General features: G+C 49.2%; 1 protein-coding gene across 1 annotated transcript in view; it reads left to right on the plus strand.

The window, feature by feature from the left end:
- The window catches only part of sbf1 (SET binding factor 1), a 359,704-nt gene that overhangs the window by 316,226 nt on the left and 27,604 nt on the right, over positions 1-15,874 (plus strand). The window contains exons 33-34 of the mRNA XM_068005308.1: positions 597-698; positions 10,464-10,649. Of these exons, the coding sequence (XP_067861409.1) occupies positions 597-698; positions 10,464-10,649 (288 nt within the window). The remainder of the gene's footprint in view (positions 1-596; positions 699-10,463; positions 10,650-15,874) is intronic.

Raw genomic sequence — 15,874 nt, forward strand, 5'->3', positions numbered from 1 at the left:
AACCCCCTCCCCTCGCCACCCCCCTCCCCCCTCCCCTCGCCACCCCCCCCTCAAACCCCCTCCCCTCCCCATCGCCACCCCCCTCCCCTCCCCATCGCCACCCCCCTCAAACTCCCTCCCCATCGCCACCCCCCTCAAACCCCCTCCCCCCCAAACCCCCTCCCCCCCAAACCCCCTCCCCTCGCCACCCCCTCCCCTCAAACCCCCTCCCCTCGCCACCCCCCCCCTCCCCTCCCCACCCCCCTCCCCCCTCCCCTCCCCACCTCCCTCCCCCCTCCCCTCCCCACCCCCCTCCCCTCCCCATCGCCACCCCCCTCAAACCCCCTCCCCTCCCCATCGCCACCCCCCTCAAACCCCCTCCCCTCCCCATCGCCACCCCCCTCAAACCCCCTCCCCTCCCCATCGCCACCCCCCTCAAACCCCCTCCCCTCCCCATCGCCACCCCCCTCAAACCCCCTCCCCTCCCCATCGCCACCCCCCCTCAAACCCCCACCCCTCCCCTCCCCATCGCCATTCCCCTCAAACCCCCACCCCTCCCCTCCCCATCGCCATTCCCCTCCACCCCCCTCTCTCACCACTTTATTTTCTATTAATAGCTACACAAGTTACTTCAGATCTCGGTGCTGGTGGTTGAGTTGTTGGACAATGGATCTTCGGTTCTCATCAGTCTGGAGGATGGCTGGGATGTGACCACACAGGTATGTCAGTCAACCTCCTTCCTTCTATGGTTCACAGCAACACGCTTCGAGTAAGCATGAGATAGTTGAGTATATGGAACAGACTTTATTGTACAGCACAGGTGATCGATCTATACAGTACACGGGTAGCATCCGGTTTAGCTCTTTCCAGCTGCCTGCCCCAGTCTTGTAACTGTATCCCTTTTTATACATGTATTTACTACAAAAGCAACAAATGTAATATTTTCTTAGGTAGACAGACTTTCAGATTACAACTCCTCCCTCCCTCTCCAGATCTTATCAAGGACACCAAGTTGAAAGCATCCTAGTTCTGGCTATACCATGGACCATAGCTTCTGCATTAATCACTCATGGTTGATGTCCGCTCTACATAAGAACATAAGAAATAGGAGCAGGAGTAGGCCAATCGGCCCCTCGAGCCTGCTCCGCCATTCAATAAGATCATGGCTGATCTGGTCCTAACCTCAAATCTAAAATCATGTCCAATTTCCTGCCCGCTCCCCGTAACCCCTAATTCCCTTTACTTCTAGGAAACTGTCTATTTCTGTTTTAAATTTATTCAATGATGTAGCTTCCACAGCTTCCTGGGGCAGCAAATTCCACAGACCTACTACCCTCTGAGTAAAGAAGTTTCTCCTCATCTCAGTTTTGAAAGAGCAGCCCCTTATTCTAAGATTATGCCCCCTCGTTCTAGTTTCACCCATCCTTGGGAACATCCTTACCGCATCCACCCGATCAAGCCCCTTCACAATCTTATATGTTTCAATAAGATCGCCTCTCATTCTTCTGAACTCCAATGAGTAGAGTCCCAGTCGACTCAACCTCTCCTCACATGTCCGCCCCCTCATCCCCGGGATTAACCGAGTGAACCTTCTCTGTACTGCCTCGAGAGCAAGTATGTCTTTTCTTAAGTATGGACACCAAAACTGTATGCAGTATTCCAGGTGCGGTCTCACTAATACCTTATATAACTGCAGCAATACCTCCCTGTTTTTATATTCTATCCCCCTAGCAATAAAAGCCAACATTCCATTGGCCTTCTTGATCACCTGCTGCACCTGCATACTAACCTTTTGATTTTCTTGCACTAGGACCCCCAGATCCCTTTGTACTGCAGTACTTTCCAGTTTCACGCCATTGAGATAATAACTTGCTCTCCGATTTTTCCTGCCAAAGTGCATAACCTCACATTTTCCAACATTGTATTGCATCTGCCAAATCTCTGCCCACTCACCCAGCCTGTCTATATCCCCTTGTAGGTTTTTTATGTCCTCCTCACTCTCTACTTTCCCTCCCATCTTTGTATCGTCTGCAAACTTTGATATGTTACACTCGGTCCCCTCCTCCAAATCGTTAATATAGATTGTAAAGAGTTGGGGACCCAGCACCGACCCCTGCGGAACACCACTGGCTACTGGTTGCCAGTCTGAGAATGTACCATTTATCCCAACTCTCTGCTTCCTGTTAGATAACCAATCCTCCACCCATGCCAGAATATTACCCCCAATCCAGTGATTCTTTATCTTGAGCAATAATCTTTTATGTGGCACCTTGTCGAATGCCTTCTGGAAGTCTAAATACACTACATCCACTGGTTCCCCTTTATCCACTCTGTACGTTATATCCTCAAAGAACTCAAGCAAATTTGTCAGACATGACTTCCCCTTCATAAAGCCATGCTGACTTTGTCCTATTAAATTATGTTTATCCAAATGTTCCGTTACTGTCTCCTTAATAATAGACTCCAAAATTTTACCCACCACAGATGTTAGGCTAACTGGTCTATAATTTCCAGCCTTTTGCCTACTACCCTTTTTAAATAACGGTGTTACATTAGCAGTTTTCCAATCTGCCGGGACCTTTGCCGAGTCCAGAGAATTTTGGAAAATTATTACCAAAGCATCCACAATCCCTACTGCCACTTCCCTCAAGACCCTTGGATGTAAGCCATCAGGTCCAGGGGATTTATCCGCCTTGAGTCCCATTATTTTACTGAGTACCAATTCCTTAGTGATTTTAATCGTATTTAGCTCCTCCCCCCCGAGAGCCCCCCGTTTGTCCAGTGTTGGGATATTCTTAGTGTCCTCTACCGTAAAGACTGAAACAAAATATTTGTTCAGCACTTTTGCCATCTCCATGTTTCCCACCATTAATTTCCCGGTCTCATCCTCTAAGGGACCTACGTTTGCCTTAGCCACCCTTTTTCTTTTTATATAACTGTAGAAACTCTTGCTATCTGTTTTTATATTTTTTGCTAATTTATTTTCATAATCTATCTTCCCTTTCTTAATCAATCCTTTCGTTACTTTTTGCTGTCTTTTGAAGACTTCCCAATCTTCTATCCTCCCACTAAGTTTGGCTACCTTATATGTCCTTGTTTTTAGTCGGATACTATCCTTAATTTCTTTATTAGCCACAGATGGCTGTCATTTCTTTTACACCCTTTTTTCCTCAGTGGAATATATATTTTTTGAAAGTTGTAGAATAACTCCTTAAATGAACACCACTGCTCATGTACCGTCTTACCCTTTAATCTATTTTCCCAGTCCACTTTAATCAATTCCGCTCTCATACCATCATAGTCGCCTTTATTCAAGCTCAGTACGCTTGTTTGAGAACCAACCTTCTCACCCTCTAATTGGATATGGAATGTAACCATGTTATGGTCACTCATTCCAAGGGGATCCTTAACTAGGACATTATTAATTAATCCTGGCTCATTACACAGGACCAGGTCCAAGGTTGCTTGCCCCCTTGTAGGTTCAGTTACATACTGCTCAAGAAATCCATCCCTAATACACTCAATAAACTCTTCCTCAAGGCTGCCCTGCCCAATTTGATTTGTCCAGTTAATATGATAGTTAAAATCCCCCATAATTATAGCTGTTCCCTTATTACATGCCCCGACTATTTCCTGATTAATACTTCTTCCAGCAGAGTTGCAACTATTAGGAGGCCTATATACTACGCCCACGAGTGTTTTTTTCCCCTTATTATTCCTTATCTCTACCCAAACTGTTTCATTATCCTGATCCTTTGTCCCAATATCTTTTCTCTGTATTTCAGTGATTCCTTCCCTTATTAACATAGCCACCCCACCTCCCCTTCCTTCCTGCCTGTCCTTCCTGGTTGTTAAATACCCTGGCATATTTAATTCCCAGTCGTTGTCACCCTGCAGCCATGTTTCTGTAATGGCCACAAGATCATACCCATACGTCGTTATTTGTGCCGTTAACTCGTCCATTTTGTTACGAATGCTATGTGCATTCAGATAAAGAACTTTCAAATATGTTTTGTGACACTTAGTTCCTGCTTTTTCCTTTTTTAACACTTTACCTTTTTCTCCATACCTTCTGTCCCTTCCTGACACGCTTTCCTCTGTCTCCCTGCTCAGGTTCCCAACCCCCTGCCACAGCTTTGATGCTGGGTTAATCGCCTTGCACCTTCTAGTTTTTATTTTATCTCTCGTGCCTAAAGTACACTTTCTTTCCGCTGCTCTACGCTTTTCCCTTTCACTTGTTCTTGAACAACTGTTTGTACTATTTGTATTGTAAATTTCCCCTGGGTCTTCCCCTCTCTTGCTGCTCTCAACTTTATTCCCTTCTGACTCCCCACTCAGGTTCCCATCCCCCTGCCACTCTAGTTTAAACCTTCCCCAACAGCACTAGCAAACACCCCCGCGAGGACATTGGTCCCGGTCCTGCTCGGGTATAACCCGTCACGCTTGTACAGGTCCCACCTTCCCCAGAACCGGTCCCAATGTCCCAGGAATCTAAATCCCTCCCTCCTACACCATCCCTGCAGCCACGCATTCATCCTGTCTATTCTCCTGTTCCTATACTCACTAGCACGTGGCACCGGTAGTAATCCTGAGATCACTACCTTTGAAGTCCTGCTTTTTAATTTATCTCCTAACTCCTTAAATTCACCTTGCAGGACCTCATCCCTTTTTTTACCTATGTCGTTGGTACCGATATGGACCACGACTGCTGGCTGTTCACCCTCCCCCTCCAGAATGCCCTGCAGCCGCTCCGTGACATCCTTGACCCGAGCACCAGGGAGGCAACATACCATCCTGGAGTCATGTTGCGGCCGCAGAAACGCCTATCTGTTCCCCTTCCAATTGAATCCCCTATCACTATAGCCCTGCCACTCTTCTTCCTCCCCTCCTGTGCAGCAGGGCCACCCGTGGTGCCCCGAACTTGGCTCTTGCTGCTTTCCCCTGATAAGCCATCTCCCCCAACAGTATCTAAAGCAGAATATCTGTTTGAGAGGGAGATGGCCCCAGGGGACTCCTGCTCTACCTGCCTCGTCCTTTTACTCTGCCTGGTGGTCACCCATTTCCTTTCTGCCTGCGTAATCTTTACCTGCGGTGTGACCACCTCACTGAACGTGCTAGCCACGATAGTCTCAGCATCGCGGATGCTCCACAATGAGTCCACCCGCAGCTCCAGCTCTGAAAGACGGTTAGCCAGTAGCTGCAGCTGGACACACTTCCTGCACACATGGTCGCCAGGGACACTGGTAGTGTCCATGACTTCCCACATAGTGCAGGAGGAGCATATCACAGGTGCGAGCTCTGCTGCCATGACTCGCCTTAGACTCTCAGACTCTCCACCCGCTCTAGGTCTCCCCTTTTGTACTGTGCTCACCTCTTGGACTCTCCTGCCTCACCTGTGACGTCGCACAGTAGTTTTCTCTTGTTATAGGTTTGCTGCTGCTTTTTTCCCCAATCTCAGTCTTCTACTCTCAGGTACACTGCCGCTCTGGGGAAAAAGTCAGGAAAAGGAAGGCAAAGCAGCACCTCCTTCCCCCACTGCACCGAACTCCCACACTCACCGAACCCTCAGCAGCTCACACTGTGTAGTCCGCACGCCGTCTGGGCAGCATTCCCTTGCATTCCAGCTGACATCAATGCTGGAATAGAATCCCTTTGTTCAAGTTTCATCTTTCCTTGTGTTACCTGCTGGTCCATCAACCCATTGTGGTTATTATAGTTCATTGCTCCAGCAGGTCCAACAAGGTACCTGCAGTTAATTATCGAGCTAGAATCAGTCCTCACAGCCTTAATATAAGAAAAGGAACTCACCCAGTGATTACCTCTGTATATTCTGATTTGTATGTATTTGTAAGAGAAAGAAATATGTTATTGCTGATCTTTCTTTTGAATCCCCTTTTGCTGACTGGGGTTCAGGTTCCATAGGCACAAGCTGCCCCCTGCTACCTCACCTCGTGACCATTCCTTGTGTGTCAGCCTAGATATTGTGTTCACCGGAGGCATCACAGCATCCACCGCGCGCAGCGCGCACACACACACACACACACACACACACACACACACGCACACCTCCCCCCGCGCGCAACTCAGGACTACATGCATACTAAACAGCGGAAGCAACATGCTATAACCAGAGCTAAGCGATTTCACAACCAATGGATCCGATCAAAGCTCTGCAGTCCTGCCACATCCAGTCGTGAATGGTGGTGGACAATTAAACAACTAACGGGAGGAGGAGGCTCTGTAAACATCCCCATCCTCATTGATGGCGGAGTCCAGCACGTGAGTGCAAAAGACAAGGCTGAAGCGTTTGCAACCATCTTCAGCCAGAAGTGCCGAGTGGATGATCCATCTCGGCCTCCTCCTGATATCCCCATCATCACAGAAGCCAGTCTTCAGCCAATTCGATTCACTCCACGTGATATCAAGAAACGGCTGAGTGCACTGGATACAGCAAAGGCTATTGGCCCCGACAACATCCCAGCTGTAGTGCTGAAGACTTGTGCTCCAGAACTAGCTGCGCCTCTAGCCAAACTGTTCCAGTACAGCTACAACACTGGCATCTACCCGACAATGTGGAAAATTGCCCAGGTATGTCCTGTCCACAAAAAGCAGGACAAATCCAATCCGGCCAATTACCGCCCCATCAGTCTACTCTCAATCATCAGCAAAGTGATGGAAGGTGTCGTCGACAGTGCTGTCAAGCGGCACTTACTCACCAATAGCCTGCTCACCGATGCTCAGTTTGGGTTCCGCCAAGACCACTCGGCTCCAGACCTCATTACAGCCTTGGTCCAAACATGGACAAAAGAGCTGAATTCCAGAGGTGAGGTGAAAGTGACTGCCCTTGACATCAAGGCAGCATTTAACTGAGTGTGGCACCAAGGAGCCCTAATAAAATTGAAGTCAATGGGAATCAGGGGGAAAACTCTCCAGTGGCTGGAGTCATACCTAGCACAAAGGAAGATGGTATTGGTTGTTGGAGGCCAATCATCTCAGCCCCAGGACATTGCTGCAGGAATTCCTCAGGGCAGTGTCCTAGGCCCAACCATCTTCAGCTGCTTCATCAATGACCTTCCCTCCATCATAAGGTCAGAAATGGGGATGTTCGCTGATGATTGCACAGTGTTCAGTTCCATTCGCAACCCCTCAGATAATGAAGCAGTCCGAGCCCGCATGCAGCAAGACCTGGACAACATCCAGGCTTGGGCTCATAAGTAGCAAGTAACATTCGCACCAGACGAGTGCCAGGCATTGATCATCTCCGACAAGTCTAACCACCTCCCCTTGACATTCAGCGGCATTACCATCGCCGAATCCTCCACCATCAATGTCCTGGGGGTCACCATTGACCAGAAACTTAACTGGACCAGCCGTATAAATACTGTGGCTACAAGAGCAGGTCAGAGGCTGGGTATTCTGCGGCGAGTGACTCACCTCCTGACTCCCCAAAGCCTTTCTACCATCTACAAGGCACAAGTCAGGAGTGTGATGGAATACTCTCCACTTGCCTGGATGAGTGCAGCTCCAACAACACTCAAGAAGCTCAACACCATCCAGGACAAAGCAGCCTCCTTGATTGGCACCCCATCCACCACCCTAAACATTCACTCCCTTTACCACTGGCACATAGTGGCTGCAGTGTGTACCATCCACAGGATGCACTGCAGCAACTCGCCAAAGCTTCTTCGACAGCACCTCCCAAACCCGCGACCTCTACCACTTAGAAGGACAAGAGCAGCAGGTACATGGGAACAGCACCACCTGCACGTTCCCCTCCAAGTCACACACCATCCCGACTTGGAAATATATCGCCGTTCCTTCATCGTCACTGGGTCAAAATCCTGGAACTCCCTTCCTAACAGCACTATGGGAGAACCTTCACCACACGGACTGCAGCGATTCAAGAAGGCGGCTCACCACCACCTTCTCGAGGGCAATTAGGGATGGGCAATAAATGCCGGCCTCGCCAGCGACGCCCACATCCCATGAACGAATATTAAAAAAGTGTACAAATAGTTGACAGTAGCAGGGCAGGTTGAGAAAGCGGTTCAGAAAGCTTATGGGATCCTGGGCTTTATAAATAGAGGTATAGAGTACCAAGGAAGGAAGTTACGATGAACCTTTATAAAACACTGGTTCGGCCACAACTGGAGTATTGTGTCCCATTCTGGGTACCGCACTTTAGGAAGGATATGAAGGCCTTAGGTTTGGGCAATAAATGCTGGCCTTGCCAGCGACGCCCAGCTCCCCCCCCCCCTCCCCCGCACTGTGTGCACACATGCACACATCTCCCCCCCAACCCACCCAAAATGCAGGCACGTACATAGCCGCACACACACGACTGTGCACACCCATACAAAACCCATGCTCGTCCTTTCCAGCAGAAGTCACTGTATAGTGATTATGAGACAGAACCTTGGCTGAAGTTACCTTCCTCTCCCCCCAGGGCTCTGGAAGCCAGCTGTTGTGTCCCTATGTGCTGCCCTGGCCGAGATCAGCAATGATCAAAGATGGGATCTGGAACCGCCCTTGCCCTCCTCACTCAGTACCACAGTGGGTAGTACATTTATTAACCAGGCCACTGGATCATCCCAAGGGAGACATTTAACAAAAAGCTTGTAACCAAATGATAACATTTGTATTTAGGATGTTCCATGAGACATTCCTCGGTTCCATTTGGCTCAGACAGGAGCACTGTCAGTGACCTTGATGTGTTTATAGACCCAGCATGGATTATCCTTTCATTGTCACACATTTAGCTGTGTTTCGGCATGTTATTGGTGGGGGTAGATTTTGTGGGATGTGGTAGGAAGGTAAATAAAGAGGAGGCACAGGTGGGGGAGCAGTGTGAGGGTGAGCAGTGTGAGGGTGAGCAGTGTGAGGGTGAGCAGTGTGAGGGTGAGCAGTGTGAGGGTGAGCAGTGTGAGGGTGAGCAGTGTGAGGGTGAGCAGTGTGAGGGTGAGCAGTGTGAGGGTGAGCAGTGTGAGGGTGGACCTACAAGATCTTGTGACACTTTTGGAAGCAGAGCAAGGGAGCTTGCTGCGCACAAATTGACTGCTGCATTTCCCACATTACAACAGTGACCACACTTCAAAAAGTATTTCATTGGCTGTAAAGCACTTTGAGATGTCCTGAGAACATAAAAGATGCTGTATAAATGCAAGTCTTTTCTTTAGATGCTAAAGAGGGAAAAGACTTGAATTTATATAATATCCATAAAAAATGCAAACCAAGCACTGGGGTTCATTTCTGGATGAATAGAAGTGAAAAGCAGAGAAATTATGTTAAACTTGTATAGAATCTTTTGTCCATGTTTGGACCAAGGCTGTAATGAGGTCTGGAGCCGAGTGGTCCTGGCGGAACCCAAACTGAGCATCGGTGAGCAGGCTATTGGTGAGTAAGTGCCGCTTGATAGCACTGTCGACGACACCTTCCATCACTTTGCTGATGATTGAGAGTAGACTGATGGGAAGGTAATTGGCCGGATTGGATTTGTCCTGCTTTTTGTGGACAGGACATACCTGGGCAATTTTCCACATTGTCGGGTAGATGCCAGTGTTGTAGCTGTACTGGAACAGTTTGGCTAGAGGCGCAGCTAGTTCTGGAGCACAAGTCTCCACTGTGCACATTTCTGTGGTCTCCATAGTACAAAAAAGGATATAAAGGCACTGGAGAAGGTGCAAAAAAGATTTACAAGGATGAAAGCAAAACTAAGAGGTTATAACTAACAGGAAAGAATGAACAGGCTGGGGGCTTTTTTCTCTAAAAAATAGAAGGCTGAGGGGTGACCTGATGGAAGCCTTTAAAATTTGATAGGGTAGATAGAGGAAATGTTTCCACTTGTGGGGGGAGACCACAACTAGAGGCCATAAACATAAGATAGTCACTAATAAATCCAATAGGGAATTCAGGAGAAACTTCTTTACCCAAAGAGTGGTAAGAATGTGGAACGTGCTACCACAAGGAGTAGATGAGACGTACAGCATAGATGCATTTAAGGGGAAGCTAGATAAGCACATGAGGGAATAGAAGGATATGCAGATAGGGTTAGAGAAAGAAGGATGGGAGAAGACTCGTGTGGAGCATAAACACAAGCATAGACCTGTTGGGCTGAATGACCTATTTCTGTGCTGTAAATTCTAATGTCCTGCGCCAAAATATGATTGCAGTCAATTGGTGGTGGAGCTCTGCGATCAGCGAACTTCCCATCCCAACTCCGGGCCCTGCGATCAGCGAACTTCCCATCCCAACTCCGGGTCCGTGCGATCAGCGAACTTCCCATCCCAACTCCGGGCCCTGCTGAGGGTCCGTGCGATCAGCGAACTTCCCATCCCAACTCCGGGCCCTGCGATCAGCGAACTTCCCATCCCAACTCCGGGCTCTGCGATCAGCGAACTTCCCATCCCAACTCCGGGCCCTGCAGTAGAATTTCTCCCTCTTGTTTTGGGAGTGGATTTTCTGACTTGTTTTTGAATTCCCTTCAGGTGGTGTCCTTGGTGCAATTGCTGTCTGACCCATATTACAGGACGTTGGAGGGATTCCGCCTTCTGGTGGAGAAGGAGTGGCTGTCATTTGGGCACCGTTTCAGTCATCGTGGTGCTCAGACAATGGCCAGTCAGAGCAGTGGCTTCACCCCAGTCTTCCTGCAGTTTCTGGACTGTGTTCATCAGGTAGGTGCAATGTATTGTGGCCCCAGGCTCATCATCCTTGTTCACTGTGAGGTAAGATCGCACTACACTGCAGCGTGTGCACCAGAGCAGGTTGGGAGGGGCTATTCACTGTGCTTTATGGTGGGGCTGCGGAGTAGTGTGGGACTTCAGGTGCACTTGTGCAGAGGCAGTGCTGAGTTGTCCCATCATTTTCAATCTGGATTTACAAGCTTCTGCCCCAAGTAGGTTGAGGCTGGAGGTCCAGCGCCCCCCGTCCAGTGTTTCAGACCAGAAACCCAAGTCTCTGTGTCACTGACTGGAGTTGGAGGGAGCATCCACTCCATGTGGTGTTGTTGGGTGGGGAGCCAGGCAGTGAGAGGTGAAACATGTGTGGGATTTGGACAGGCAACTGAGATGACCTGGAGACTGAAGATTATTCCAGCTTCCTAATTTTGTTGATGATGTCAGTTAATTTGATACAGATTTCCACGTTTCCCAGCTGTTGAACACAAACAGGATGAAAAGTGGTGTAAATATTTATCAAGGCACCAGATGAATCCTAACCCCCCTCAAGGAACCAGCTGGGGTTTACAGCACATCAATGTGTCGGCAGTAACGATACCTTCATGTGACTCCCAACCCATTCAGATATTATTCGCATTTACACAACCCATCTCCAATTAGGATACATGCAGGTTACTGAGTGAGTGAATGAATTAACTCTGTTTTGTCAGATCAAAGAAAAAAATCAAATAACGTCATGTATTAATCTCAGAATCATAATTAGTAGCATTTAAACTAGACATTAAATAGGCAACTATTCAGTAAATGAGGTTAACTGATGAATGAATAATGGAGGTTACCAAAGCAGTGCAGATATTGAGTTACATCAAGTCTACAGCACAGAAACAGGCCATTCGGCCCAACAGGTCTATGCTGGCGTTTATGTAAAAAGAAAGAGTAGCAAAAGTAAACGTTGGTCCCTTAGAGGCTGAGACAGAAAAAATTATAATGGGGAAATTAGGAAATGGCAGATGCGTGAAACAAATATTTTGTATATGTCTTCACAGTAGAAGACACAAAAAACATACCAGAAATAATGGGGAACCAAGGGGTAAATGAGAGTGAGGAACTTAAAACAATATCACTAGAGAAAAAGTACTGGACAAACTAATGGGACTAAAAGCCAACAAATCCCCTGGACCTGATGGCCTACATCCGAGGGTTCTAAAAGAGGAGACTGCAGAGATGGTGGATGCATTGGTTCTGGTCTTCCAAAATTCACTAGGTTCTGGAACGGTCCCAGTAGATTGGAAGGTAGCAAATGTTACCCCCGCTATTCAAAAAGGGAGGGATAGAGAAAACAGGGAACTACAAGCCAGTTAGCCTGACATCAGTCATCGGGAAAATGCTGGAATCCATTATTAAGGAAGTGGTAACAGGACACTTAGAAAATCATAATATGATTAGGCAGAGTCAACATGGTTTTATGAAAGGGAAATCGTGTTTGACAAATCTATTGGAGTTTTGTGAGGATGTAATTAGCAGGGGAACCAGTGGATGTAGTATATTTGGATTTTCAAAAGGCATTCGACAAGGTGCCACATAAACGTTTGTTACACAAGGTAAGGGCTCATGGGGTTGGGGGTAATATATTAGCATGGATAGAGGATTGGTTAAAGGACAGAAAACAGAGAGTAGGAATAAACAGGTCATTCTCAGGTTGACAGGCTGTAACTAGTGGGGTGCCGCAAGGATCGGTGCTTGGGCCTCAGCTATTTACAATCTATATTAATGACTTAGATGAAGGGGCCGAGTGTAATGTATCCAAGTTTGCTGTTGATACAAAGCTAAGTGGGAAAGTAAGCTGCGAGGAGGACACAAAGAGTTTGCAAAGGAATATAGACAGGTTAAGTGAGTGGGCAAGGCGAGTATAATGTGGGGAAACGATGCTCAGTTTGGGTTCCGCCAGGACCACTCTGCTCCAGACCTCATTACAGCCTTGGTCCAAACATGGACAAAAGAGCTGAATTCCAGAGGTGAGGTGAGAGTGACTGCCCTTGACATCAAGGCAGCCAAGTGTGGCACCAAGGAGCCCTAGTAAAATTGAAGTCAATGGGAATTAGGGGGAAAACTCCCCATTGGCTGGAGTCATACCTAGCACAAAGGAAGATGGTAGTAATGGGTTGGAGGCCAATCATCTCAGCCCCAGGACATCACTGCAGGGCAGTCTCAGGGCAGTGTCCTAGGCCAAACCATCTTCAGCTGCTTCATCAATGATCTTCCTTCCGTCATAAGGTCAGAAATGGGGATGTTTGCTGATGATTGCGCAGTGTTCAGTTCCATTCACAACCCCTCAGATAATGAAGCAGTCCATCCCAGCATGCAGCAAAACCTGGACAGCATCCATGCTTGGGCTGATAAGTGATAAGTCTCTCCATAGGACAACCCTCTCATCCCAGGACACCCAAGTCTCACTCAACACCAACATTTAATAGTTTCTCACCAGTTAAAAAATATTCTGTTTTCCTATTCTTCCTACCAAAGTGAATAACTCACTTTTTTATTCGTTCATGGGATGTGGGCGTCGCTGGCAAGGCTGGCATTTATTGACCACGCTTAGAGAAGGTGGTGGTGAGCTGCCTTCTTGAACCGCTGCAGTCCGTGTGGTGAAGGTTCTCCCACAGTGCTGTTAGGAAGGGAGTTCCAGGATTTTGACCCAGCGACGATGAAGGAACGGCGATATATTTCCAAGTCGGGATGGTGTGTGACTTGGAGGGGAATGTGCAGGTGGTGTTGTTCCCATGTGCCTGCTGCTCTTGTCCTTCTAGGTGGTAGAGGTCGCGGGTTTGGGAGGTGCTGTCGAAGAAGCCTTGGCGAGTTGCTGCAGTGCATCCTGTGGATGGTACACACTGCAGCTACTGTGCGCCGGTGGTGAAGGGAGTGAATGTTTAGGGTGGTGGATGGGGTGCCAATCAAGCGGGCTGCTTTGTCCTGGATGGTGTTGAGCTTCTTGAGTGTTGTTGGAGCTGCACTCGAGTTTAGAAGAATGAGGGGATCTCAATGAAACGTATAAAATTCTGACAGGGCTAGACAGACTGGATGGTCCAGAACGAGGGGTCACAGTCTCAGGATACGGGTTAGGACATTTACGACTGAGATGAGGAGAAATTTCTTCACTCAGAGGGTGGTGAACCTGTGGAATTCTCTACCACAAAAGGCTGTGGAGGCCAAGTCACTGAATATATTTAAGAAGGAGCTAGATAGATTTCTAGAAACAAAAGGCATCAAGGGATATAGGGAGAGAGTGGGAATATGGTATTGAGATAGAGGATCAGCCATGATCATATTGAATGGCGGAGCAGGTTCGAAGGGCCGAATGGCCTATTCCTGCTCCTATTTTCTATGTTTAAATCCCCACCCTGCTCTGCTCTGCTCTGCTCTCGGTCACTAGTCCCCCTCCTTTATATCCCCGCCCTGCTCTCGGTCACTTGTCCCCCTCCTTTATATCCCCGCGCTGCTCTCGGTCACTTGTCCCCCTCCTTTATATCCCCGCCCTGCTCTCGGTCACTTGTCCCCCTCCTTTATATCCCCGCCCTGCTCTCGGTCACTTGTCCCCCTCCTTTATATCCCCGCGCTGCTCTCGGTCACTTGTCCCCCTCCTTCATATCCCCGCGCTGCTCTTGGTCACTGGTCCCGCTCCTTCTGCCCTTGGGCCTTAGCTCCCACTCCTTTTATCCCCGATAACCAATGAACTAAATACTTATTAACCCTCAGCCCTCTTCCTTGCCTTGTTTTGATTCCTCGTGTGGCTTCCTCTATGCTGCGCTCAGTCTTAGTCTATAGTTCTTTGGACTTTGCACCAAATTCCCAGTTGAATTGCTTCATTCTGCACTAGCACTTTTGCGAAGATCCTTGTTCTTTTATACCTTCCTGACACACACAGTTACAATTGGTTAGTCATCTTCCAGCCACAATAATTAACATCAAGTCAGAAACCTACTTACAGCTGATTGTTTGTTAACTACTAATTGCCACTGTTTGCAGCTCTGGCTTGCAGCTTTTTAAAGTTATTAAACTAAGTTAAATTTCAGGTTAATATAAAACACACTTACTACTTACCAATGAATTCCACACTCACCAAATTCCCAGTTGAATGACCGAACTCTGATAGCGTTTCACTCCGTTAGAGCTTCATTCGCTGTCTTTCCCAACCTCTGTCTTCAAGCATTGTCATTGACATAAGTTAGTGAGATTAATTTCCAAATAGTTAGATAGTTGACATTTTAACAGCTTTAGATAATAGTCAGTCTATTGAACAGATTTGACTACGTGCCAGCAGTTAACAATCTTTCCAGATCTTATATGACCTCGCTGTTAGGAGCTGGTGTGGTCAAACTGGTTGTCTCACCTTCCGAAGTCACACAGGACTTCCATCTGCCGAGTACAGCTGTAAAATCAACTTCTGTAATTAATCCCCCTTCCCCGGCTCCCCCTCACCTCCCCTCCCTCCCCCACACCTCCCCTCCCTCCCCCACACCTCCCTCCCTCCCCACACCTCCCCTCCCTCCCCCACACCTCCGCTCACCTCCCCTCCCTCCCTCTCACCTCCCCTCCCTCCCTCTCACCTCCCCTCCCTCCCTCTCACCTCCCCTCCCCTCCTCTCACCTCCCCTCCCTCCCTCTCACCTCCCCTCCCTCCTCTCACCTCCCCTCCCTTACCTCCCCTCCCTTCTTCCCCTTCTTCCACCACATTTTTCCCTCCTCTCTCCTGCCCCCTCCCCTCCACCCCTCCCCCTCCCCTCCACCCCTCCCCCTCCCCTCCACCCCTCCCCTCCACCCCTCCCCCTCCCCTCCCCCTCCCTCCCCCCTCCCCTCCCCCTCCCCTCCTCCCCCCACCCCCCCCTCCCCTTGCTCCTCCCCTCCTCCCCCCTGCTCCTCCCCTCCCTCCCCCCGCTCCCCCCCAGCTCCTCTCCTCTCCCCTCCCCCCTCCCCCTCCCTCCCTCCTCTCCCTCCCTCCCCCCTCCCCCTCCCCTCCCCCCCTCCCCCCTCCCCCTCCCCCCCCTCACCCCCTCCCCCCTCCCCCTCCCCCTCTCCCTCCTCCCCCTCCCCCCTCACCCTCCTTCCCCCTCCCCCCTCCTCCCCCTCCCCCTCCCCCCTCCTCCCCCCTCTCCCTCCTCCCCCTCTCCCTCCTCCCCCTCTCCCTCCTCCCCCTCCCCCCTCTCCCTCCCCTCCTCCCCCCTCCCC

The sequence above is a fragment of the Heptranchias perlo genome, chromosome 24 (genome assembly GCF_035084215.1).
Source record: "Heptranchias perlo isolate sHepPer1 chromosome 24, sHepPer1.hap1, whole genome shotgun sequence".
Lineage (NCBI taxonomy): Eukaryota > Metazoa > Chordata > Chondrichthyes > Hexanchiformes > Hexanchidae > Heptranchias > Heptranchias perlo.